At 40.7% G+C, this 27,076-nt stretch overlaps 2 protein-coding genes and 1 pseudogene across 8 annotated transcripts in view; 1 reads left to right on the plus strand and 2 right to left on the minus strand.

Moving 5' to 3' along the window:
- slc23a2 (solute carrier family 23 member 2) overlaps positions 1–3,067 on the minus strand; it is a 48,009-nt gene extending 44,942 nt beyond the window's left edge. For 2 of the 3 annotated variants that reach the window (XM_046034732.1, XM_046034731.1), the window contains exon 1: positions 2,808–3,066. The gene's annotated coding sequence lies outside the window, so the exon portion shown is untranslated. Of the gene's footprint in view, positions 1–2,807 lie in introns of all 3 variants that reach the window. The other variant, XM_046034730.1, reaches the window with a different exon arrangement.
- On the plus strand, positions 104–5,701 carry LOC123959861 (annotated as a pseudogene).
- Positions 5,702–7,569: 1,868 nt separating this feature from the next.
- kcnip3b (Kv channel interacting protein 3b, calsenilin) overlaps positions 7,570–27,076 on the minus strand; it is a 52,243-nt gene continuing 32,736 nt past the window's right edge. For 2 of the 5 annotated variants that reach the window (XM_046034739.1, XM_046034740.1), the window contains exons 4-9: positions 14,617–14,741; positions 14,441–14,510; positions 14,058–14,236; positions 13,473–13,577; positions 13,254–13,316; positions 11,506–11,695 (exon numbers count right to left, since the gene is read on the minus strand). In XM_046034739.1, coding sequence (XP_045890695.1) covers positions 11,588–11,695; positions 13,254–13,316; positions 13,473–13,577; positions 14,058–14,236; positions 14,441–14,510; positions 14,617–14,741 — 650 coding nt within the window. In that variant the 3' untranslated portion in view covers positions 11,506–11,587. Of the gene's footprint in view, positions 8,655–11,505; positions 11,696–13,253; positions 13,317–13,472; positions 13,578–14,057; positions 14,237–14,440; positions 14,511–14,616; positions 14,742–17,746; positions 17,859–27,076 lie in introns of those variants that run through there. The other 3 variants (XM_046034741.1, XM_046034738.1, XM_046034737.1) reach the window with 3 other exon arrangements.

Genomic DNA, 27,076 nt, shown 5'->3' on the forward strand with positions numbered 1-27,076 from the left:
AAAGGTCATTGACCCACACGTGATTGTATCTTCAACTTCCTTACAGACAGAAAGCAGCAGGAGAGCTTGGACAATCTTACATCCACCACCAGCAGAGTAAACAATGGCACCACCTGGGGATGTCAACAGTCCCTACAGCCCTGCTCCCTTTACGTCACAACTGCACCTGAGGTCCTCTCTGTCAAACTCTGCAACCCCCATCGGTCACATCAGAGACAGTGGAGGATATGCGTAAAGGGTAGAGAATGACCAGGAGGTTGGGGCCACTGCCAAGAACCTGAGTTCTCTGGATAACTGTTCTGAATAAAATCTGAAAACTTCTTCCCTTATGGCTTTATTGCCTTTTTAACTAATATTTTATACCAATTTTTATGCTTTTATGGATTGTTTTGGCATAACAATAAATATACTGTATGTGCATAGTAAGCTAATGGCAACCAAATTCCTTGTATTCACATGTACAACTGCAACGATTAATCCATTAAGCCTAGTTCACGCTACACGATTTTAAGCCTGATTTGCGGGTCGGAGAGCTCTGCGACCGTCAGGCTGTGATCAGGGGTAAATTGGTGATCGATCAGCAGTCGCCAGTCATTCATTATGTGTGAACTACTCAACGACGCATCAAACGGCTCTGACACATCACAGGCGTCTGCCAGATATCTAGCATGCTAAATATCTGGAGATGTCGGCCGACTTGACATCTACGTCCAGTCAATGAGAGCAGGCAGCTGGCAGAGCATTTTTCAGTGCAAAACACTTTTTACTGACCTCCAGCTCTCTCTGTAGCTCAGACAATCCCCGCTACCTGCGTGAGGTAATCCATTCTTTCAACCATATTCTTTGTCTTTATAATTGCCATCTTTATAATAACAAACAACAGCTGTTTCGTGTGCAGGTTCGCGTCATTTCCCGTGTGTTTTCTTGGCAAAACGTGGTTTGGAGACCAGCGTCGGGTGACACAGCCGCTGTCAGCTCAAGTAGTGTGTGACCCACTGTCACCGATTAGTCACGTAGTGTTATCGCCACAACAACTTTACTTTGATTAGTAAACCACTAATCAAAACTGTTCTGAAGAAGCTGAATATTTTCTGGTTTCTTTAATCCGCTTAGAAAGCAAACTGAATATCAATATTTTTCAAAATTTTACAGACCAAACAACTAATCAATTAAACAAAAGATTAATTTACATTGAAAATATTTGTTGGTTACACTCAAATAAAAAAAAAAAAAAACTTATTCTGGGCCTTTGCTGGGTTCCAAGAGTGACTCAGCAGGATAATAAATCCTAAGATAAGTGAAAAAAAGAGCTCAAATGACCGGCAATATCAGTGCACAGGCAGTATGTACAACTATGGAAGCACACAGTTTTACATACTACCTGTGCACTGATATTGCCATTAAATATTGCTGGTTGACTTGGTATACAACATTAAGTAGAAATCCATCAAGTTGAGACAGCGTATTAAAATAACCACTGGCACAATCCTTGGTCTTGCCCCTACACACTTGTCACAAGACAAGACACAATTTACCAGTCCTGAGTCGTATGCAAACTGCAGGCACAGGGGCAATGCAAAATACTCTAGCATGCAAGAATAGTGTTGTGTTACACAGATTGTGCTGCAACAACTATCACTCAGGTGCTCAAAAGAACCCCACTAAGCCTAACACACAAGTTTAATTTAAGAATAAATGAAATACAAGATGGCCACTTTTGGAAAAGACTCGATATAAAAACAGTCCACCAAGCGCTGATTTCAGCAATCAGGCTCTTATCAGACCAGCTTCAGGGTTGCTTTTATTGTCCCTGATAAGAGACAATTGTCCTGGATTAAAGGAATTAATAAACAGAAAACATACATGTAACACTGGCCTAAACTGAACACCTTGATCCTGCAAATTACAATCATACAAACATACATGTCAGTTACATCTGACTGCTCTGCTCACCCTTTGCCTGTCCTCCCAAGGGTTGCCTGTTAACAAGTTTAATCATGATTTAGTAATGATGGCGCTTACACAGTGGGACATCAGGCATGCCCAGGATATACTGGCTCACACTCAAGAGTTCAATAAATATCAAATCAAACTGGCCTGCTGAATACTACACCGCTCAAAAAGGTCTTGTGGGTGTGAGGTGATCTTCCCTGTAATGTACTTTAGTTGTTTGGTAATTTGTTAATTTGCCTGTGACCCATGCACAGGCGCACATACTGTACGCACACACACACACCTCTGCTTAGCCACGTTTCCAGATGAACCCCATCATCAAGAGCCAATAAATCCTAATGGCCAAATAAGCTCTTGTGTCCCAGTTACCGCTGCTTGGTAGCTGTACTTTCTTATCAGCTCTTCTCTTTCGGGGTCTCATTAATTCAGGTGATGAAAGGACATTGCCAGCTGCATGTTTAGTCTTCCTGCAGTGTGTTTTAGAGACACAATAAAGTCATCGTATCTAGAAACCTTGAGGCAGCCGGCCTCCACAGCATAAACAGAAGTAGCTAATAGTTCCTGCGTGCGTGTTTTCTCCCTGAGTCGGACTAACTGGGCCTTGCGGTTTCACGGACACACTTCGGCGTCAGCAGACACACGATCACACTGGCACACAGGTCCTCTAGCTAGCTAAGGATACCAGAGACCTTTCCGTTAACCGCTGAATCAATTTCCGCTGCCAGCTTGAGCTGCGACGACGTAACGTTACAGGAGGCATCCAAAGCAGGAGTTTCCAAATGACCTGCTTCATAACATCTACATGTATGCTTACTCTGTCCCGTGGGTTTAACAACTGCACGTTTTGTACTCACCTGCGTGATGAAAGAGGAGCCCACGTCCCTTCTCGGCTAACGTTACGTCCGGTGGCTCGTCCCCGTGGTTTGTGTTGTCTATCGCGGTGAAATGAGGCGGGCAAAGATGATCTAACGTTACACTTGAAGCCGGAGGAAAGCCCGAACAGGACGTGCTGCGGTGAGACCTTCTTCCAGCCCGGTTCTTCCCAGACAGGCTCTTCTTCCTCTACAAACGAGGGTTTTGAACCGCTAACAGTCACTCGTCCCACTACGAAGTGATCCTGTCTTTCATAGAGCCACGGGGTTTACGTTGGTCACCACGCATGCCCACATCCTCCCGTGACATCAAGTGCTCCGCCTTCGAAACCTGTCTCAGCCAATCAGGGGCGGCGCAGCGGTGACGCACACCCCTCGCCTCCTCCCCCTGTGAAGATCTTGGGTAACAGTGCCTTCATCAGTTTTGTAATGTTTTGTGATGACCTTTCTTGTAAAAGCTGCGCAGCTTTTTTTCTGCCGCTGTGCTGGTTGCTTCTCCAGCAGGTTCACCGGGTCCTGGAGTATTAAAATTTCTGCTCGCCTTTAGGCTTGTGTATCCCGCAACACTGCCATCTGATGGTTGTTTATTTGCAGTGCCTTTACTGGCCTACATTCACACGCTTCTTTTATACAGTCTATGTCGTGACACCTTTGGCCAGTAGTAACTAGCACTAATAACTAAGTGCATTAAGCCTGGCCTACTCAAGTACTGCCAAGTGCTTCTGCCATTTTCTACTTCTACTCTGCTACAGAGGGATATATTGTACTTTTTATTTCACTATATTTATCTGACAGCTTCAGTAACTAGTTACTTTACAAAGGAGGATTTTCACACACAAAACAGATGAAGAGTTAAAAAAAATACAGTTGAAGCTGAAACCATTACTTGATTGACAGAAAACTATTTTGATGATTATTTAAGTCATTTTTCATGTAAAAACCAGTAATGGTTCACAAATGTGAAGATTTTCATGAATACACTTAGGTTACATACTTTTACTTAACATTTTCAATCCAGTACTTTTACTTTTCACAGAGTATTTTTACAGGGAGGTATTACTTTTACTTATGTAAGGGATCTGAGCACTTCATCCACCACTGCAGCTGGCAGAATGTTGGATAACAGGGCAAAACCAACAGGTTGCATAAAGTTTGCTCTGTTGTAACGTTGTATGTTTTTTGGCCTTTAAGTTTTTATAAAATTTTTAGCCTACATGGCATCAAGTACGCTTAGATACAAGTATTTGAGAGGTACCGGAGTTAACATGTTTATAAAACTTGGTATTTGAGTATCTTCAACCAAGTCCAGTTGCCCTTGACTTTAACCTTTGTTGTGTAACTATGACCTGGATGACTGAGAATCTTCACAGACATAGGGGTCAAAGGTATTACTGAACCAAATTTTTCATCCCTGACTTCCATAACCTGAACAATATACAATATCTCACAAAAGTGAGCACAGCCCTCACATGTTAGTAAATATTTGATTATGTCTTTTTAACGTGACAACACTGAAGAAATTACACTTTGCTACAATGTAAAGTAGTGAGTGTACAGCAGGTAAACAGGTAAAAAGTGGTAGGCGTGACATGTTATCAAACAATGGCCTGGTGACTAGCCAGCACACAAGGAGCAGCATTTGTTTGGAGTCTGTCTCTGACCACTTGATCAGGGGTACATCTTAACTTGCCAGAGAGCCAATAATGACATCCCAGTTTCTCCCACATTGTGCATTATTGTGTATGCTTCAATTAACAACTGGTCATTAGTTTGTGGGGATTTAGCAAAACAAAATATGTTGGGTGCCTACAAGAAGGGTCCTTTTTAAGACCATTATTATTTTAAGTTTATATAGATAGATTTGTTTCCACAGAGTGCCCATTATGTACCTCCAGAACATAATTTGTACAGAATAGATACTGTATTCTAGAAATTACCCAGCTATGGAATTTAGCACCACTGGCCAGGGGACAATCACATCTAACTGTCCTGTATCTGTGAAAAATGGGCTGAGTGGGTGTGGGGATCATGTGCTATGGTGAGTGTCATGCAAATGATGGCTCAATTATTGAGAGCTTAGATATTGCTTACATGGTGCATACAGTATTACCAAACACATTTTTATTCAAATTACCACAAATTAATTGACACTCAGTTAACCTGGAGCCTGCAGGCTTCCTAAAGGGGGCAGTTTTATGCCTTCTTTCTGCTGCTGCTGAAAATAAGGTTTATTGGAGCAGTGAGACTAAACCATATGTGAATTTGGAAGGCATAAAACCAAAATAGCCTAATGAGTTAAAAGAGACAAACAAATTTTGTGAGTGAACTCTTAAAATACATGTTTTGAAGTAGGGCTGGACAATAAAACAATAATGATAATTATCGCAATTTAACATTCTTCAATAACATAACAAATGTTCAAGATAGCTTCAATAAATGTTTGATTGAATTCATTTGAATCACGAACAAATTAGCACTTATTCTTTTTTTTCTATTAAGATATTTATTTTCTTGTGGAAAAGGAATGAAAAAAGATTTACTGATCATATTTGTTAAAAAAAAGATTTTATCATAATAGTATTGAATGTTCTACCTTTAGATTTGTGAAGTGATCGCTCTCAGAGAGATCCGCCGCTACCAGAAGTCCACTGAGCTGCTGATCCGCAAGCTGCCCTTCGAGATCGCTGAGGACTTCAAGACCGACCTGCGCTTCCAGAGCTCCGCCGTCATGACTCTGCAGGAAGCCAGCGAGGCTTACCTGGTCGATCTGTTCGAGGACACCGACCTGGGCAGTGTGCGCCATCCACGCCAAGAGGGTCACCATCATGCCCAAATACATCCAGCTGGCCCGCCGTATCCGCGGAGAGAGGGCTTAAACAGACCCCAGATCTGTTTACACCACAACATGTAGGCCAACTATGAGACATGAGAGTGTTTTATTCCTTTTAATTGGTACGTGTCTCGGTCTCACTAAATCTATACATATTAAACTGGAAAGCCATGAGCTATTAATTAAACACAACAATAAATTATTATTTATGTTTTCCTAAATGACCAACCAAGTGTCACAGACTTACTGTATATCTTGGCTTGACATTAATGTTGGGGATAAAAGTCAATAGCATTATGAGTGGTTAGGATTGTTGTGCATGTAAACACTCTGATTGTGCATGTCTACATGGATTTACAATAACTAGGTTACTACAGTGCATCTAAATGTGTTCTCTGCTTGAAATTATAACACGATTTCTCTGAGTAACCTGGTAACTTAAGTGCATGTTGTAAACACACTGAATATATCTGACTGAAGCCTTTGTCAGCTGTTGGGGTCACAAGCCAGCTGTTTGCATTAAGTCCAGAAGCAGTTGCAGGATAAAGTAACAGGAGGTGTGTGTGTGTGTGTGTGTGTGTGTGTGTGAAGTGGCTGTGTGTGTGTGTGTGTGTGTGAAGTGGCAGTTAACCTGGTGTGAGCTTGTGGGTTGATGATGGAATTCATGATGTTAGATCACAGATTGTGTGAGCTGCATGGATTTCATGATGTTCTCAGCCAGAAAAGGGATAAACAATAAAACTGTGGAAGTTCAGTTGGAGTCATTTATGTCAAAGGAACTGACCATTTATAGCAAATGTTTATAGATTTAGCAGAAAAGGCCATTGCTCTCTGAGGGAGCACTCAAATGTCAGCACTCAAAAGTGCAGCAACAAGGACTCTGCTGGGAGAAACAAATCTAACCCAGAAAACCCAAGACATACAAGAACATTAGATCTTAGTAAAGTCAACGATAACAAGAGCTGCAACACATAAGGAATGGTGGATGAAGTACTCAGATTCTTCACTGAAGTAAAAGTAATACCAAACTGTAAACATACTCCACTAGAAGTAAGTCCTGCATTCAAAACCTTACTTAAAAGTATGCAGGTATTATCAGCTAATTCAAGGAGTGTTTTTAATAGTTTATTGAGCTTAAGAAGTAGGAGAATTCTCTCAACTCATAAAGGAAAACTTCATCCTTCACTTTATCAGAAGAATTCACATCCAAAACCACCAAATTTGGGGATACATGGTTTTCACTGGACAGGATCGCTATGAAAATGAGAAGTAACTAAAGCTGTCAGACAAATGTAGTGGAGTAAAAAGTAAAAACAACATTTGCCTCTGAGATATGGTGGAGTACAAGTATATCATTGTATAAAATAGAAAAACTCAGAACAGTACTTGAGTACATATACTTAGTTACATTCTGCACATGAACATAAGGAGCAGGTCTGGGTGGTGGAGGGAGCTGAAGCCACAAACGATGTCATGATGGTATCAGCAGAGTGATCGTAAGAACTGTCAGGTTGTGAAGGATGCCGTGTACTACTGCATGAATATGATTGGACATTACAAGTCAGCTGGAAGCCAAATGGCTGATAAATAAGCCCTTGGAGGTGAGGCATGGATTAAGCAACTGATGCGAATGGGATTTCAGTGCTCTTCCTCAACATGTAACTCAATTTAACTAACAAAAGGATAAAAAAACTTTCAGAGTTTTAGTAGTTACAAATATTCAGTTGTTCTGGTCTCACATTTGTTGACAAAACATCCTTATTTTGTTTTTTTTGTGTCACCATTTCCTACTGTTTAATTTCACTCTTGTCAGTTGACTTCATGTTTGTTCATCCACAGTTTTTGCTGCTTCGTCATCTGAATGCATGAGGGAAATGTGGTGAAGGGACTGAAAAAAGTAGAAGCCTCACCTGTCAACAGCATCTTTAATGAACCAACATCACAAAAGGTCTAACTGTACTGTACATAATACTGTGGCACTTAAGAGTCAGCATGCTCATAGATACTGAAGAACCAAGATAAAGCCTTAATTCAGCACAAGAACACACTTTTAACAGTCCTTTTGTTTCCTCACAGTACTGAACAGACTCAACATTTCCAATCTGACCAGTTAAACATAATCCGACATCTTTCAAAATAAAAAAGAGAGAGAGAAATATTTGAATAATACATTTAAATTTTGCTACTAAACACGATGTCAAACTGATTAACACAGAGATTTTTTAAACAAATACTCTGGTCCTATTCCATCACTCAGTGCAGCACAGATGAGACCAATACAACGTAGGGTATATAACTGTTAACTATACATATATACATACACTGGTTTCCACCAGTGGTGTATCAGGTGCAGGTATCTACAGTGCCTTTACTTCAGGAGCACATAATACGTAAAATCTTAGTGCAAGCTCATTCCACATCACATATTTGATGACAAACATGCTTTAGTTCATTTCGTTTTATTCCTCCGTGCTGCTCTTAGTTCACTTCATCCAGTGCTTTAAAACCTTTTGAGGAAACAGCGGGTCAGTGTGTATGTGAGAGTATGTTTTTGTGTGTGTGTGTGTGTGTGTGTGAGTGAGAGAGAGACGAAGTGTATTAGTGTTAAAGCTTGTATCCTTGTGTGCTCAGGTCAGTGGATTATTGTAAGCGTGCTTATTCCTTGATAAAAACACAAGGAGCTCTTCTGTTTCTTCAAGTAGGACACAAAAACAGACTATGATAGACAGGAGGTATACTGAGGAAGCTCTTCTTCTGTCTGTAGCAGTCCTTTCAATCCGGAAGCAGTTGCAAGATACAGCTAAAGGAGCGCGGTGAGAAACACAAAAAAACGCTACAGTTCCTACATTGTATGCCAGGATGAGTTTGTGGTGCATGGGTGTGCTGTGTTTGTTTGTGAGTTGTAGATGTGATGCTAATGAAGGAAAAACAACTGAGAGCTTTCTGATTCTTTATATCACATTCTCAAACAGCTGCATGGAGTTCATGATGTTCTCGTCCTGGGGGAAAAAAAGATGAAGAAAAACATTTGTCAACATTTGTTTAGGACATAATCATATGTTTTTATCAAGTGGCCACAGTGACAACAAAGTTTCCAGTGAACTCTTTCCAGACCAAAGTGATTGATTCATTATTAGTAATTAATTATGGATGTAACCCGTAACACTAAAACATCCACTTACCTACAATTTAAAATGATATATTTACAGTTTCAAATGCACACTGTGCTTTAACGTGTCAGAATCAGCATCCCAATCCGGTTATCTTTTCCCAAGTAGGTTTTCACATACAAGGAATTTGCTTTGGTATGTTGGTGCATAACAGTAAACATAGTAAGTAGAAGAAGAGAGCTAAAACAAGTACTGCAAGTCAAAAACCATAAATATAAAGTTAAAAATAAAATGTAATTAAAAATATATGTATACTGTACATAACCACCCACGTCATGTATATAAAATAATCAATAACATTACTAGTTGTATTTGTTTACAATCTACAGATCACTTGACTTGTATATAGACATTGTTTGTTGTTGGTCATTGCTGCATTTTAAATATACACTTGTTTTACCTCTTATGTAGTTCTATGTTTTTACCAGTATTTGTTCAGCTTTGTTGTCCTTGTTTGTTGCTGTTTGTCTATTTCTAGTTCCTGAGACTGTGTGTAAGTACATTGAAAGCAACTTAAAACCGGTCCTGTTGTTTGTTTACTGGTATCTAGCTGTCCAAGAAAGAAGTCAAGCAAAAGTGGCTGCTAAGAGAATGATATTGGAAATTAGTGCTGTTTGTTGTATAATCCTTTTAACTTGAATTGATCCTGTCTAAAAGACTTGCTGAAGTACTTTTAAATTTAGAATAGAATCTTTGGAATGAAGACAACAGAGAAAAGAAGATTTGTTCGCTATAGATGTGGTTTGTATTAATTCGAGGTTGTGCTCTCAAATTTTAGCCCTCTAGTACCTTTAGAAGCAATATAAAAACATTCGTAATTTTTGGCATTCTACAAAAAATTACATTTTTAAGGGATAAATTGCAAAGCTCTTTCTCATTATTGTTATTAAAAAAATATTAGTTTAGTCAATTCTCCTCAAAGGGTAGCTAAATCCCTCTGTGGCATGTTAGAACAGCTGCAAAGCTGTAGCAGATACATTGCCCAGTGTTTAAGTTTGGGGTAAATGTGAGTCAGAACTCTACTGATGTTTACAGGACAACCAAACACAACATGAGTGAGCCCACATAGTTTAATCTCAGCACTCAACTACTTGTGAAGTCCAGAAAAAAGTGGCCATCACAGCTGGTACATTATAATTCCAATTTTGTGGCACAGCAATTACAACAAGGAGCTAAAAGTCAAATACTTGCATATTTGCACCATCATATCCCATATTTTCCTCACTGACACTGCTTTTTTAAAGATATGTTGAGATTTGTGCCCACACAGACCCACAACATCAAGAGATAAAGTCTTCCACCGTAACCCATAAATGTCAATCAACATTTTATAGCGCTAAGGATGTTTAAGGGTGATGTTCTTTAGGTACAGTCGTGAAGAAAGCAAGTTTTGACTTGCTTCAAGGTGAACAACAGTGGTGTAGATTCATGGAGCTCAGGCCTACCGAGTTATTCAAACTCAAAACAGTAAATAAATCATGTATCTAACCAAAAAATGTAAAAAAACACATTTGTGTATGAATCATGGTTCAGTTTCCCGCAGGCTTAAAGAAAAGGCGTGTATTAGGTGGTCTACAACACTTGTGGGTAAATATTTACGTATTTGGGGAAGGGGGGGGGCTTCTCCTTTAACTCCCCAAAAGGACTGACAGTGTCAATCCAAATACCATGAACTAAGTTGTTTTTTTTTACAGACTACAGACTTTATAGTTTTAGTTTGTCAGCATGTTTCAGTCAAATAAGTATTCTGCTGTTACAAACCACCTCCAGTCTCTTGTGGTTTGGATAATGTGTGACAATGTATGGTTCAGCTGTAGCCTAGACATGCCTGTCTTTCCCTATACTGGACTGTAGGTGGCTCTGTCTCTCCTATCCATATAGCAGAGAAGTGAATAACAGTGCGGTGACCACCAACTAACTACCAACAACTATTGGCTTTTGTGTTTTTCCTCCTTTTATTACTCTTCGTCCTTCTGTGATTGTTGGTTTTATGTTAGTTTGTGTAACATAATTGTAGTAGTACAAGTGTTCGGAAGTGTTCTTAGATGAATTTAGGTGTAATCTTGTTTGAAAACCATTGCCCGGGTTGTATTTGGGTAACTAGTGATCATGTGAATGAGAGGTGGTGGGAAAGACGAATAATCATTGTCTATGATTGGGCCGCGCCCTTAAAAACAAGTACCCACTGCCGCTAATCAGCCTTTGAACCGCTACAACAGGCCACCATCTTTTCCAGACTGGACCTCTGTAACCCGTACCACCTGGTAAAGATCAAGCAAGGAGACGAGAGGAAAACCCTCTTCTGTCACTTTGAGTATCAGGTAATGCCATTTCGCATAACGCTTCTGCAGTTTTTCAGAACCTAGTCAATGGCGTATTCAGAGACTTCCTGAACCGCCAGCGGCTGCTGGAGAACAGACTATACGTCAAAGCAGAGAAATGCAAATTCCACTCCAGTTGTGTGATTTTTTTGGGGTATATCATTGGGTGCGGGCAGATGAAAGTAGATCCAGGCAAGATAAAGGCAGTAGTATAGTAGCCAGTCCCCAATATCCGAAGGCACCTCCAACAGTTTTTGGGCTTTGCAAACTTTTACCGCAGGTTTGTCAGGGACCACAGCAAGATAACTGCTCCATTAACACAACTAACCTCTGTTAAAGCCTCGTTTACATGGTCTCCTGAATCCCAAGCAGCCTTTGCCAAGCTATAAACCCAGTTCACCTCCGCTCCCATCTTAGTTAATCCTGACTCCTCCAACCAGTTCATAGCGGAGGTGGATGCATCTGACAGCGGGGTGGGGGCAGTTTAGCCGCAGCGTGGTCCAGACCAAAAGATACACCCTTGTGCATTCTTCTCTCGCATCCTCTGCCCTGCAGAGAGGAACAATGATGTTGGTAACAGAGAGCTATTAGCTGTCAAGTTGGCTCTGGAGGAGTGGTGCCATTGGCTTGAGGGCACAGAACTGCCTTTCATAGTCCGGACTGATCACAAGAATCTTCCCTATATTCAAACTGCTAAGAGACTCAATTCACGCCAGGCACATTGGGCTTTGTTTTTTGGACGTTTTAACTTCACTCTAACCTATAGACCAGGCTCCAAGAACCTGAAACCCGATGCCTTGTCCAGAATGCATCACTCTCCAGAGGACTTCCCCAGCTCCTCCCTTCCAGTTGCATGGTGGCGGCCGTGTCCTGGGAAATAGAATCCATCGTGAGGGAGGCCCAGGGGGTGCAACCCGATCCAGGTAAAGGTCTGGCTATCTGTCTGTTTGTCCCTGACTCTGTCCACTCACAGGTCCTGCAGTGGGCTCACTGCTCCTGCCTCACCTGTCACCCTGGCTATCGGAGAACCCTGTCCCTGCTTAGGCGGAGCTTCTGGTGGTCCTCCATTGAGGCAGATGTTTCCACCTGCATGGTCTATCGTTTCAGACAGAGGCCCTCAGTTCATGGGTGGTTTCCACCCGCAGACTAATTGTCAAGCTGAGAGGGCCAACCAAGACCCGGGGGCAGCCCTACGGTGCTTCACCACCCAGAACCCGAACACGTGGAGTATCCTCCTTTCCTAGGTGGAATATGCCCACAATTTCCTCACCAGCTCTGCCACGGGCTTGTCAACATCCGAAGACTCCCTAGGCTACCAGCCCCCTCTGTTCCCTGCACCACTTCCAACGCTGCCGCAGGTTGTGGAAGGACAACTGGGCTTCCCTGCTCCAGTCTGCGGAGAACAGCCACCTTGCCACCACCTCTGTCCCCTTGTTTCCACTGTTTCCCCTCCCTGCCGTCTCTGTCTGTTTGTTGTCTGTCGTGTCTTGTGTGTGTTGTTGTGGGCGTGTCGCTGTGGCTCCCTTTCTCCTGGCTGTTCTCCACCGGCAGCAGCTCTGACCTGTGGCTCATCCTGCAATCGACCTCCTCAGTGAAATACACCGGCTCTTCACCCACTCCTCCCCAGTTTGTCAGAGACTTCAGTGGCCGATTTGAGAATATTGTGAATAGAATCCCCGCCTGTTTGAGGACGCTACCTGCCCGCCTGCCTTAAATTGTTTGCTGGAGGACGCAGCCCGTCAAGCTGGAGCTTGCCTCGGTGTCCTCTCACCTGTCTGTCAACTTCCCACACCCCAGTCCACTTCTTGCTACTTGAAAATAAATCTGCCTGAGTTAACTTCCTTTTCAGCCACACCTAACAAGCATACCATAATAAAAAGAGGGAGGGTCTGGACATGATTCAGGCAAAAGACGGGAAAGTGAGGTATTTCTCAAAGACATGAGTGGTGCTTTACTGTAAGTGGATAATCTCTGTCAATACCTGTGACATCATGTTGTTACTGGCACTGAACCGTGACCTGTTGTACACTACGTGTTGCTGAGTAAGTGTGATTTTCTGATTTTGTTGCCCTTATCTGTTTGTGGTGGGACTGGGTGAAAAAGTCACCTTCTGACAGGTCTCAATGAACTCTTCAATGGTCACCACACCGTCTCGGTTTTTATCCATTTTCTGTTGGAAAAAGAATCAACAAAACAGAGAGAAATGACACATTAGTGAGCATTTGTAGGGCACTTTGTAATGTTCATTTGAGTAGAAAAACTGAAAAGAGGCCTTGTAACACAGTGTGCTTATATATATCTTTTTTAAATTATGTGCATTCAGAACCTGGAAAAACTTGTCCACGTGTTCATAGGGTGCTTCATCTCGCACACAGGGGTAGGTGTACCTCCCCATCATGTCATAGATTGACTTCATAATCGCCAGCATCTCCTGAAGAAGAGAAAGACAGAAGTGAAAGAGGTTTTTCATAGTGTGCCAAAGGGACTATAAGAAAGCCATCTAGGAGCTGTTATTTTCTTTGTTAAAGTCATTGCTGTTAAAGGTGAGCATGCTGCTGTTTCTGCTAGCTGTGATGATGTTTTAGCACCTTGTTATCAAGTTGGAGAAACAAAAACTGTACTGTGGTCTGTGTGTGTGCATGTTAGTGATCAGGACCTCCCGATTAAAGTCCTGAGCCTCGCCACCTTTCTGCAATGGCTCTGGATACAGACACCGCTTTGACCATTTGTTATAACTGTGAATCATTTCAAATTTCAATATTGCATAATCAATGGGGGTCCTGGTAACCCAGTGGTCCAGACGCATTTAGATACCACATAACTGCAATCTTTTGGCGTGATTCCAGCTTTTGTCGCACCTTGTTGAACTTTTCATGTCCAAAAAGTTGCATACTCCATAAGCCACACATACCTCTTTGGTGATGTAGCCATCCTTATTAATGTCGTAGAGGTTAAAGGCCCAGTTGAGCTTCTCAGTGACTGAACCTCTGAGCAACACTGACAGGCCGATGACAAAGTCCTCAAAGCGGATTGAACCGTTTCTGTCTATGTCAAATGCGTTGAACAGGAAGTGAGCATATGTGGTAGCATCTGTGGACAAAAGGAGTCAGGCTCATAGATTTAGTGTACTACATTTCACCAAAGCATCCAAAACAACAAGAGAGAAAATTATTGGGATGGACCCTCTCCAGGCTTTTTAATGTTTGCTTTGGACACTCCCCTTGTCATAGAAAAAACTGCAACATCCCTAATTTCTCAAAGGACAAGAGAGGAGAGATTGTTTTAACTTCTAACCTCCTTGGGGAAAGAACTGAGAATAGATGGTCTTGAATGTCTCCTCATCAACCATTCCACTGGGACACTCCTGCTCAACCAAGAAAGAAAAAAAAAGATATCAGAATAATTCAAGTCTATATAAAGAATAGTAAAGGTGGTAAAGCAATGGAGAACGTATCAGCAGACGGACGTACGTTCTTGAAGCCTCGATAGAGAGACTGAAGCTCCTTCCTGGTAAACTTGGTCTGAGCCTGCAGCTGGTCCAGCCCTTCTGGCTGGTGACGCACTGTCGATAACTCCAAATCACTGTCGCTGCTGTCTGTGGAAGAAAGAGAGAGACAGAGGATGGGATGGATAGACAGACAGGTAGCGATAAAATAAAGAGTGACAAGGGAAAGATGAAGAGAAAAACAGGGAGGATGGGGCGGACATTGAGTGTGTGGATGCAGGTCAACATTCAGGGAGGGGTGGGATCATTCAACAGGGAGGCATTTGGTATAGAGGAGGTGGGGAAAACAGCCGAGTTTAAGAGAGAGATTTATCAAAAAGCTTTAGAGGAGCAAAAGGCAGGCAAACAAGGGAGTGAAAAAGAAGAGGAGGTACTTTCTTTATGGTGGAAATGTCACCAAACTCAATAATGATCTGTTTACTGTAAAAAAAAAAAAAAAGAAAGAAAAAAGAAAAAAACTGCAGAAAATCAGATTTTGAGAAATTCAATCAAAGTCACTTTTTACTCACAGAGCAAATCACAAATGCACGATTAAGTGTTGCAGCATTATTGGTTACCAGTTCACACGCTCTAAAGAGAAAGCACTGCATGACTGGGAAAAAGGAAAACATTCAAGTGCTCGAAGTTAGTTAGGTTTTTTTCTGATACCATACTCACCATCTTTAGACAGAGAGAAGAGAGGAGGAGGAGGAAGAGGAAGAGGGGTATTGACACCAAGATGGAGTGAAAGAGCGTAAATGGAGAACAGTGAGAGAGTGATAATGAGAGGAAGAGAAAAACAGAACAAAGAAAACTAGTCAGATTGGACACTGAGAGGTTTATTTGATAGGTGCTCAGCGGTCCAGAGGAAAAGAATCAAGTTATATTCTGATAAAACATCCAGCAGAGCACAGAAATGTATAATACGCTGAGAAACACAAACCAAAACTAGCAGAAGGAGTTGAACCACTCTTATGTGATATTGTTTAGGGTTGCCTGTGACGGCTCTCAGTCATCCAGGTCATAGTATTCTGAGGGCGACTGGACTTGGTTGAAGATACTTTCGTCTCTCATCCAAGAGGCCTCTGTGAGGTCGTTGTCTAGATGATACATACCACTTGGTTTGTTAGTGCTCCTGGCTGTTGTGACGACAGTCGTTGGAGACACCCAAGGCCAAATGTGAGCGTTTGTTTAGTTTACTGCGAAATGATGAAAGGACAGCATTGTATGTGGGAGATAAGTGGAGTCAAGGTGGCCATTTACACCCAAGTGGAGGGACCACCTCTTAACAGGGGAGGAGGTTTGCGACACCACTTATCTCCCAGACTTGGCCTCAGGTGTCTCCAATGACTGTCGTCACAACAACCAGGAGGAGCACTAACGAACCAAGTGGTACCCACAACCTTGATAACGACCCCACAGAGGTTAAAAAGCTGCGATTCCCTGTCAGTCCGTCAGAACTGAAGAAGCCTCTCGGATGAGAGGCCAAACGTCTTTAAGTATCTTCAACCAAGTCCAGCTGCCCTTAATTTTAACCTTGGATTTTTTAGGGTTCATTTAAAACAATAATTCAAGTTCAGTCCTACACAAAATCACCTCTCAACTCAAGGGGACATGCTTAAAAAAGCTAGTAAGTCATTTTTTACATTTTATAGTTCAATGTAATTAAACCCATATGGTGATACATCAGTAGTGCCGTCCAATCAACAGCAATGAACTATGCAAACAGGAAGTCCCTGTAGCATCACAAGCTAGCATAACTTAAAAGTACATTTTTAGAGGTGCAAAAGATATATCTTTTGCAAATGAGGGTGTTATTGTTTTATTTAAGTCTGCATACGTGGAGAAATCTGTGTGCAAGAGTTAATAATATTCATACTGTAGAAATGAGAGGGAATTATGTGATTATGCTAACTCAACGGTCACTCTTTTAGTCAAACGTTATTGGCATAATGTTTCGTAGGTGAGGTGTGTTATTTTTGTGAAATGTAATTTAAAATATTCAAGATTTACATCATTTTTAAACATAATTTATTTATATATTTTTCTGTTTTTACTCTTCACTCTAAACGCATCATATATAACATATATAACAAGCTAACGTGAGCTTTGTCAGTTGGTTCAGTTAGCTACACAACAGTTACACAGGGTTTATTAATCCACTTTCCCTCATTCAAAAATAAACTTGGTGAACAAGTGAATTTCTTTATAGAAACATGTTAACATATTTACAGAAAACACTGCCGTTTATCCTTGTACATTCAAATTATCCCCAAGTTAGTCCACAATATGGTCATAAAGCTGTGAAGCTCCAATCTGCAGCTACTTACTGCCCTGAATTGTCGGCAGTCGGTCCTAAAGGGACATGTTTCTATTTGTTAGTACATTACAGACAACAAACAAATAAAATATAATTATCTAGAGAACACCTGGATAAACATAATATATTATGATACAAGCAAATATGATTAAATATCAACATGTAAAGAGTAAATATTCAACAGCAAATTGCATTTGGTTCTTGTATTTAGTAACAACTAAGTAATAAGTTAGTGTGGTGCAACCCATTTTAATTTAGTCATCTGTAAAACTCCACTTAGTAAACACTGTGGGCAGAGCACACAGAGCACCAACTGTGTATTCATACCCAGCTGAAAATAGTCCCCAACAAATGCACTCTTTGCGCCGCTATGAGTAACATTTGCTAAAAACAACAGTGCCCAGCTTTTCTAGGGAATCAGTGAACCTGTTTTTAAAAAAATGAAACTATATATTTGTGACCCATCTTTAAAGATGTATGTTCTTGGGGCTGAGATCTTCAGGCAGGCTGGGGAAGTCCTTAAGGGAAGAAGTAACACATTTTTGGTTTTGGTGTTTTGTTGTCAAATATCAACAGCCTTATTCTTTAAAGTCAAATCTGTTTTTTCCACAACAGCCTTTTATAATATCTTTATTATTTACAACTTTTGTTCAGCTACTTATACTCCTCTCATGATTAAGCCAGAGCTGAGTCAAACAACATTCACAAATATTTATGTGGATTAAAAAACATACACTCCAGCCTCTTCGCTTCATTTTATCCTCCTCCTCACTGCCCCTCTCCCAAGTTGCCTCACCGGTCTCAGTGATGTCAATCAGGCCGAGCAGGTGCATCAGTTTGAGGAACATGATCACCAGGCAGACGATGCCAACTGTCTGGAGTCCCTCCGTCTCCCACCTCACACTCATCTTCCCCTCTTCTTCTATCTTTTCCTCCAGGGTCCTTTCTTTCTTTTCCTTCACTACTACATTATTGGACTTTCGATACACCTTTCTCTGAGTCCATCTGTCTCGTTCAGTCTCACCCTCTCTGTTCTTCTTCTCTTTCTCGGCTTGTTTCGGAAACAGTGTCAGTCACTCATCACTCCTTTTCTGTCACAATTTTTTTCCCTGCAGTTTCTGTTACTCTATTTAGCTCTCCCCTTCTGCCTTTTTTAATTGACTGCCTTTTTTTCCCTCCATGCTCTCTCCTGCTCTAGTGGATCTTTCAGGATATTCTCCACAACTAAGAGCAGGGTCTGATGGCCCAACTCCTTTATTAAGGCCAAGTGGATCCGATTATTGCTGTAAAAATGCCTCCAAATAGAGAGAAAAATCTGGACTACCATGTTAATCCATGGGAAATCCAATCAGATAGAGAGGAAGCTCAGATACTCTCACATCACACGTGTAGGTTTTTTCGGCACAAGCATACAGTTGGTTTGGGATTCCTCCAATGAATAGTATTCCTCTACTTGGTGACAAAAATCTTGAATCAAATAAAAAAAGACATCCAACATGTATCCTGAGGTGTCACAAAATCCGCCACTAACTGAATGACTGATGCACTGCAACTCCTTCCTATTTTCTCCCTCCATCTCACATCTTAATTTCTGCTAATTAACTTGTGAACTCCCAAGGAACTAGAGAACAGCTGTTTTTTCCATCAAACTAACAAAATAAAAACCAAGTAAAAACAATGAGGCACTTAATGCAGAAGCTTGGACAATGGACAAGATTATAATTTATTTTTCTAAATGTAACATACACAAAACAAGTTGTCTTTAAGCAATCAGAGAGGCTGCTGACAGAGGTCAACAGGTGCCCTGAATCTCATTTTCCCAGGCAGCTCCGTGATCCAGTTTCTAATTGTTCCCTTGTCTCTCCTGGGGTCCGTAACACAGATTTAATACTGTGTCACACACTCATACTCATGTAAGGGAAATGGAGAACAAATCCTCCCTCTAGTGGAGAAAAACACAGACAGTGTGTCAGCACAGGAGGTTTTTGTTTTTATTACAAGTAACTTCATCCAACATGTACAAAAATTCTTCTTTCTTTTTTGTTCACAAAAATGGCCCATTGCTTCGGGCATCTGGTTTACTCAACCATGTTCATACACAATTATATTTTTATGTAAATCTCTGTATTATTAATGCACTAACCCAATTTAAAATCAATGTTTAGTCACTTAGACCTGGTTATTTCCTGATCATTATCATTTCCCCCCCACATTCTTTCATCTGGATTTTGGCCCCTGGACAGTATGAGGACACAGATTTAGTTGTAAAGAAAATCTAAATTCAATTGGGAAGAGGGATATAGTATTTAATACTCTAATTTGTAATACTTTCCTCTAGAAATACCAATCATCATTTCAATCTGATTGATCTAGCAGACAAGAAAGGAAATGAGCAAACACGTCAGAGATGAACAAATGAAATTCACTCACATCATGCACAAGAGTCATGATGGGAGTAAAAATACCAAATATTGGTCATCGGAGAACCTCGGAATAGAGCTTGTACATCTCTAAAGACAAGGCTCTGGCATCAGATGTCGGCCCAAAATAGGACCAGTTGGGACTGAACCCAAAATCGACATCTGAGCAGAGAGGACCGGGACTAACAAAACAATCAAAGGCTAGCAGGTTTTGTTTTAAATCAGATAATTTCACTGAATTTTACATGCACGCACGCACGCACGCACACACACGTTTGTTGCTCTCTGCCCATGGGATAGTATGCATTTATGATGCAGTCTCTGCCCGTGGAGACCTCCCCATCAGTTAAGGTCTCCGGTGGAGACTTTAACCTCAATGCACATGAAAAACATGAAACACACGCACATAAGGAGACAATGTGCACATTTTGTTGTGAAGGCGCATCAAAGGGTCTTTTCCTCGAGTGCTGATGATATTAATAGTGCAACAAATAAGCTGTAAGACCTTAACGGTTTGCTGATTGATGAAGGACGTCTAATGTACTGCTGATGCTAAAAACAAACAAAAAAAAACACAGTCGGAAACGATTTCTCCACAAAATAATTTAATAACTTACAAAATCTCAATTACATCTAATCTTTCTCCCTCATTGAAAAATCCTGAATATATGAATTTGCAAATTAATTCAGTGAAGCTCAGACATCCAAGAAATGTAACATTAAACAAAATAAATTTTTGAGTGGAAAGATTTTGCCTAAATTGAACATATACATAATTTTAATGTCTTCTTGTCTTATTGTGTTTTTATTGTGTTTATTTCTCCTCTAAAACTAAAATTCTCAGTTGTGCTGAAATGTAGAGAGACAGACAGGAATAATGACAGTTACATGGTACAGTTGTTAAACCACTAGGCCAGTCACATTTTCTACATTAATTCAACAAATCAAGTATTCTGTGTTCATTTTAACTCCCTAAATTATGGTTAAGCCCTCTCTACACATGTAATTCTACATCCCCTTTTATTTCAATTTTTTTTTTGCCTAAAAATAAAGGAATATGTTTAAAATATAGGAATCAGCCTAAAAACCAACAAGTAGAATATGTGTGTAATTGCAGATAGAACTGAAACGATGAGTTAATCAAACATTACGTCAATTAATCAATTAGTTTGTTGACAGACAACTAATTAGCAACAATGTTATATTAATTTTTCTGGCAACTTTTAATGGTTCCAGCTTCTTAATGTAAGAACTTCGTTTCCAAATCTTACATTATAGTAAAATGAAAATATTTAGGTTTTGGTTTGTTAAAGCAATTTTAAGATGTTATCATGGGCTTTTAATTATTATTGTTTATTACATTAATTTATTCAAATTATTTATTTATTAATACAATGTTGAATTTGAACTCTTGTTAATGTCATTAAACCTTTCAAATTCCCAGAAATACCTCTGAGGACGTGACCTCATTGTCCTCGAGCTACAGGTGAATCACTCGCAAAAATCGCAATCCTGACAAGCTGGCTCATGAATGACTGCAGGCTGAATCAGCACAGCAGTGAGATTCTCGATAACAACCATCACAAAGCTGGTATTTATAGCAGGGCTGCATTTGGAGTCTATTTCTGTCCAAGACCAATCAACAGGGAGCACAACATCTTGACTTGTGAATCCTGAAAAAGTATAACAGCCTCATCAGGCACTTTTCACCGTTTTTCAGACAGGTGAAAATTTGGAAAGAGATGAAATGTATAATATCTGCTGCCAAAAAGTTTAACATGTAAAGGTCGATGAGAAGATCCTCAAGCAGATGAGATAATGAGATAAGCCGTCGGTAAATTTGTCACACTGGGCGGTGATGAAGTAATGACATGGCGGGAATCAGGATGAAGACACGTGACATTTCGGAGGCTACTGAGGAATGGCCAGTGTCCTTCAGGGTCCTGGAGGAGTATTCCAGGCTCCATATTTAGGCGGCCTCATAGAAAGCCTGTTCAATACCCCATGTATAATTGATGTGAAGTAATGCTAGACTCGGGTGTAGGCCCCGCCACAGTGGCAAGAGGAGGAGGGAGGAAGGAGGCTGTCTTATTGGAGGAATTGAAGAGATTCAGAGGAGTGATAAATTATACAACATTACTGGTGTTTTTGTTGAATTTCTTACTTATGATGCTGAATCATATGAGAAGCACTAATGTGCCGACTGGAGCCTTCCTGCTGTAATTGTCTTGGCACATTGACTGCAGGGCACTCTGGCTGGCTGGCTGGCCTTACGCCCAAAACTCTAATCAAAGGGAACTGCATCCTTCAAAGAGCAGGACCTGATGGCTCTTTTACAGTCCCAGGTGTACAGTGTATTGGTCCATCAACGGTTTTATGGTGCATCTCTTTGTAGGCAAAATAAAACATCACATTAACCTTTTCCCACTCTGATGCCAAACATAGAGTTGTCGATAGTCTAGATCTTAGATTATATTTTGAAACATAAAAAAACATAATTACTAGTAGTAATGTAGTAGTACTGTAGTAGTTGTAGTGTTTTTGAGTTTTATTTATGTGTATTTCCTTTTATATTTTACTTTATACATAGTGCAGAGCTGACAGGGAATGAGGAGACAGAGCAAAGAGAGATGTAACAAAGGTGCCTGACCAGGAACGTGAGATTAGATGCACTCTTTATTTATTTAATCTTACAGGCACACTATAAATTTATCAATTTCACTGATGTTGACCCTTTGCAAGATGTTAAATTAAAACCACAACACCCCGTCTCTGTTTTATACATTACTTTTTCATTGAGTCTTTATTTTATGACTTGCTTTTGTCTTTTATTGTAAACCACTTTGTGACTTCTAGACAATGTAATGTAAATAAAATGTATTTTACTTACTTTTGTATAGGGGTAAACTATCGACACGGCAATATGAAAATACTTAAATTATTACTTACATACACAAAAGTGCAAATGTATTATCAGCAAATTATGCCAGTAAAGGACAATGGCTCCTAAAAATGTCTTAATGATTAATTATATTTATATATATGGGTTATTATTACTGGTGCATTAATATGTAAGCAACATGTTTATGGTTGTACCTGCTGAAGTTTGGAGCAAACTGCTACTTCTAAAACTACTTCATAAGCAGTTGGGTAGTTAAATCTATAACAAGGACATGATATTTTAAATTAAACTAAAAGGAGAGGATACTGTATATGCATATAGAGATGCGGTGGGCAAATTTAAACCCAACAAAATTATCATTATTATACACCAGCTAAACTTCTTAAAATGTATCTCATGGATGTTAAAAATGTAAAGCGAAGCACGTACTTTCCTTCATTTAATGCTGGAATATACTTTTGGTTCCCCTTTTAGGAAACGAGTAATTGAAAGTACTGGAGAATGGTTGCATACAACAGCCAGCTGTGTTTACTTGGAGGCAAGTCTCTCTTACGATATATCCAAACAAGAATTTGGGCTTCAAAAGTAAAAGAAAAATCCAAAACCTTTCATGAGCGAAGAAAAGCACCCCTATTTTATTTTCAGCTTTGTGTCAATGCTTGTTTCAGATTATCCAATTTTTCTGCATTTTATTTAGCTTTACAAGAATTTTCTAATTCCTTAAAGGAGCATTTTACCATTATTATATTAGTTTAGGAACTCAACCTAAATGTTTCTATACAGATGTATAACACTAGAGTTCACAAGATAAAACCTTTAACGCTTTACTTTAACATCCCACCCCTCTATAAGTAGCTTTTAGTATATAATCAATTAATAAATGATTTATAACACAATGCAATGTTGTTGTAAGAGGAAACTGTGTTTGAAGATGTATTTGTCAACAACTATAACTCCTTCTGTTGAGTCGGTGTATAAACAGATAATGAATAACAATTTAGTAAAACACAGTTGTCATAATATCAATTCAGTTCTTCATTGGGCACGTTATAATAATACTGTATATTATTACACACTTAAAATGTCCCCATATCTGCGTATAACTACATTATAGTTTGTCATAAATCATTTAGATGTTTATCGTGCTTATAAATGTTGAATAGGGAAGTTAAAGTAAAGAGTTGCCCACTGAAATAGTCAGTCCTAAGTACAGCCATGCCGTAGCACCAAAACACAAGTATCTGTTAGCCAGTAGAGGGGCCTCAGGTGGGCCCTTACCTTCAAATGAGGACATGGGCTCCAAGATGCCAAACTGCTTGAGAACTGCCATGAAAAGGATGATGACCACGCCGATGGCAAACAGCTCCATGCCCTGGATCCCCATGACTTCAGGACAGGGGGAGCCCACTCAGGGCCCAGCCTGCACGAAAAGGCCTGGCCCCCGGCGGGATAAGACGAAAGGAAACCTGGGTTGGCCCAGAGTAAAGCTGGGCCAGGCAAGTCAACAACAAGTGTTTTCAACAGAGGTAATCAGGAATCGTGGAATGTTTCCAGGACCAGGAGACAGCATGAGAGCCAGGCCAGCGAGCTGGACGAAGGCTGCTCTAATGTCAACACCGATGCTGAAGTGGAAAATATGTGGGAGCCGACATATATGGAAAACCTCCCTCTCTAGACCCATGAGGGAAAATGGGGGTTGTGTCACGAGCCATTTATTACAGTGCATTAAACGAGACGTTTAGAGTCACTTTCCAGGCTTTCCTCCTGTACGCACCCGCAGGAGCTCAGCAAAGTCACAAGTTACTGCTCACCCTCTTAATCCAAACAGCTATTATCGGTCCTCACGTCATAGTTTACACTAATAAATTCTTGGTTTTAGATGAAAATGTCTTTTGGGAAAGATTTGGTACAGACTCTTGGTCCATTTTCATTATTTTGCTCACATTAGGTGAGAGAAAGTCCGGGTGAATCCAGCTGACTTACTGAAATAATGAACATCTGAGAACAGAAATACTCTGGTCTTCTCATCGTCCATGCCATAAAACGGCAAAACAACATTAGCAAATGTAAATAAATTACCCCATTATATATGCCAACCACAAAAGCAGTTTCTGAAACCTTAGCTCTGCAACAACAACATACTGTAAATACTGTTTATCTGCAAGCCGGGGACAATTTGACTTTCTAGTCTTAGCGGCATTCGCTCAAAACATTCAGGATGAGATCATCTTTTAAAACAGACCTGTCAGTCAAGATATAAAAAGCTCAATTGCATGCAAAGTAAAAACTGGGCAGAATAAGGCTGGATTGTCCAAACAGTCAAAACAATTGATCAGACATCTACTTATGGGACTTGTGAGGTTTTAAATCAGCCAAGTTACCACTTTTCCTGCTTTCCTACAGTCAGTAATCCTCAGGTCCACCAAACACCTTTCCGAACAGATTTAATTTAACCATAAATAGTAAAATTGAGCTTCTGCGTTGCTGTCGCGTCTGATTCAGTCCACTTCACTGTATTGCCCAAAACCAGCTCCAGATATGGAAGAGTATGGCCCTGGAGAGAAGGCACTTAGAGCAGCAGCGTCCAGGGAGGGAAATCCTAAGAAACTGAGAGGAGCTGTGGGGAATGAAACCTCCTCCTCCCCTGGTGTCTACCTCCTCTGCACATACTTTTCCATCACTCCTCTCTCTCTCTGCAGCTTCTTCAATTTATCTGTTGCTGCTTCTAGTTGCAACTTTTCCTCCCTCGCCTCACTTAGTCAGCGCTCACTCTGGCTGAGCTTTAAAACTGAAGTGCCCTGTCCACCCTAAACCTTCCACCCATCCAGTCCTTCTGGTGGTCTCTTCTTACTCCACTGCACTTCTGTTTTTTCTCCGTCTGTCCATCTGATTCGCTTTTGCAGCCCGAAGCTTGCCACCCCCCTCCTCTTCCTCCTCCTCTGCCTCCCTCCATCCCCTCTGTCATTCCATAACTTTGGCAAACCGCAGACTTTCTCTTACCCTCTGCTCAACTCCCTCACTTTCCTGCTCCATAGTGTCCTTCTTTTTCCTCCACCACATCTACCTTTTCAGGGGCGGGTTTAGAAATGTTTGAATAGGGGTGTGGGGGTGTGGGGGGGGGGAGGTCATTTTACAGTTCTTTTTAGTCACTTATCTCTCGTTTTCCCTCTTGTTTTGCATCTCTGTGGTCGTTTGGTGCTTATTTGTGGCCTTGTGGCCTTATCTGTGGTCGTTTTTCTTAGTCTATTTGTGTCTCTTTGTAGTGATTTGGTTGACTTTCCAAAAAGAAATGTTAGTAGTCTCTTCATACAGAGGTTCTGGTCTAGGATCCCCGGGCCTGAGCCTCTAAACAGTAATCCATATGATACTAACAAACCAACTACTTATCGCCCTCTGACTCTGATGGGGGGAACCATGGGTGCCAATCAGATTCCTGGGGGGGGCTGCCCCTGGCTGCCTGTCTACATCTTCCTTAGCTGCTACAGTTTGCAGATGAGGTGTGACGTTAAATTACCCAAATATGTGCAGTGTGTCACACACACACACACACAGATCAAATAGCATAGACACCCTACCTCCCCACACTTTAACTCCTCTGCAGGCCTTTTACTTTCATCTATTTTCCCTTTTCTCTCTGAAATGAAGACAGTGTTGGATCCCTGGATTGTGTGCAACAGTTTGCCATAGATGACATGGAAAAATATTATTAGAGTGTGTGTTTTTAGCAGGTCAGAAGAGGATAATTGATGACGCTGCACTTGCTAATGCATCAAGATCAGATGTGTGTGTGTGAGAGAGTGTGTGTTAATGCATTGACTTGGTTGGAGATATGAGACACAGCTCTCGGGAGGCCAGAGTGAGAGAGATCAATATCTCTGTGGTGAGGCGGTGGTGGTGGAGCTCCCCCCTTCTCAGCTTTTTACACTTTACAAGAAAAATCTAAATCAACCATCAGTAATAAAATCACACATCTATTTTATATTCTCCAGCTGCTATCCATTAATAAGTGAGAGTCTGTGGTGTCTACCTTTGCAGCGGATGAATCACCATCAAGGTCAAATTTACGTTTTAGGATCATGTGACAGGGATTCGCACACAGACACACACAAACACACACCATGCATGTAGGTATCTGGGCATTATGTGCTTACTGATGCTTTCTGGATCTATTTTTGCGCATTTAAGTTTGTTCTCTTGTATATCCACTGCTAGTGTAGTGAGTTTGTGAGGTCTTCGGTGTGCATGTGTGTGTGTGGTTGTTCCTGTCGGCAAGCCATTAAGACACTAACAGGTTTTTAAAAGGTAGGCTTGGCGCTGCCTGCTGACACAACAGTCAGTAAATAGGGAGAGAGGACCCAGACTGTTTCCTCTCAGTCAGACGCATCAGCAAATTCCCCTCACTCTTCACCAGAGTGGAGAGCAAGAAACAATGCTTAAACATGTCAGAGGCATTTTTAAAATCATAAGAAAATTACTCCTTGCTTTTGAAATTGCAGCTGTAATATTTTGCATGGTCTAATATAATTACATATTTAAATGCAGCTCATTCAATGTTCATTCAGCAACAGTCCGTGTTAATATAGGTATTTTAGTGGTGAAAGCATTATCTAGATATTTTACTTAAATAAACGTAGCAATTCCACAAAGGAAAAGTTATCCATCACAATCATTCGAAAGTAGTAGCAACATATACTTACAGTATCAAACGTAAAAGTACTCGATTACAACCTCAAACATTGTTAACTAATTATTTTTATATTATAAAGCTCCTAATTTAAAAGAATTGGTAAACTCATAGCTGGAG

Source organism: Micropterus dolomieu, linkage group LG21, assembly GCF_021292245.1.
Source record: "Micropterus dolomieu isolate WLL.071019.BEF.003 ecotype Adirondacks linkage group LG21, ASM2129224v1, whole genome shotgun sequence".
Taxonomy (NCBI): domain Eukaryota; kingdom Metazoa; phylum Chordata; class Actinopteri; order Centrarchiformes; family Centrarchidae; genus Micropterus; species Micropterus dolomieu.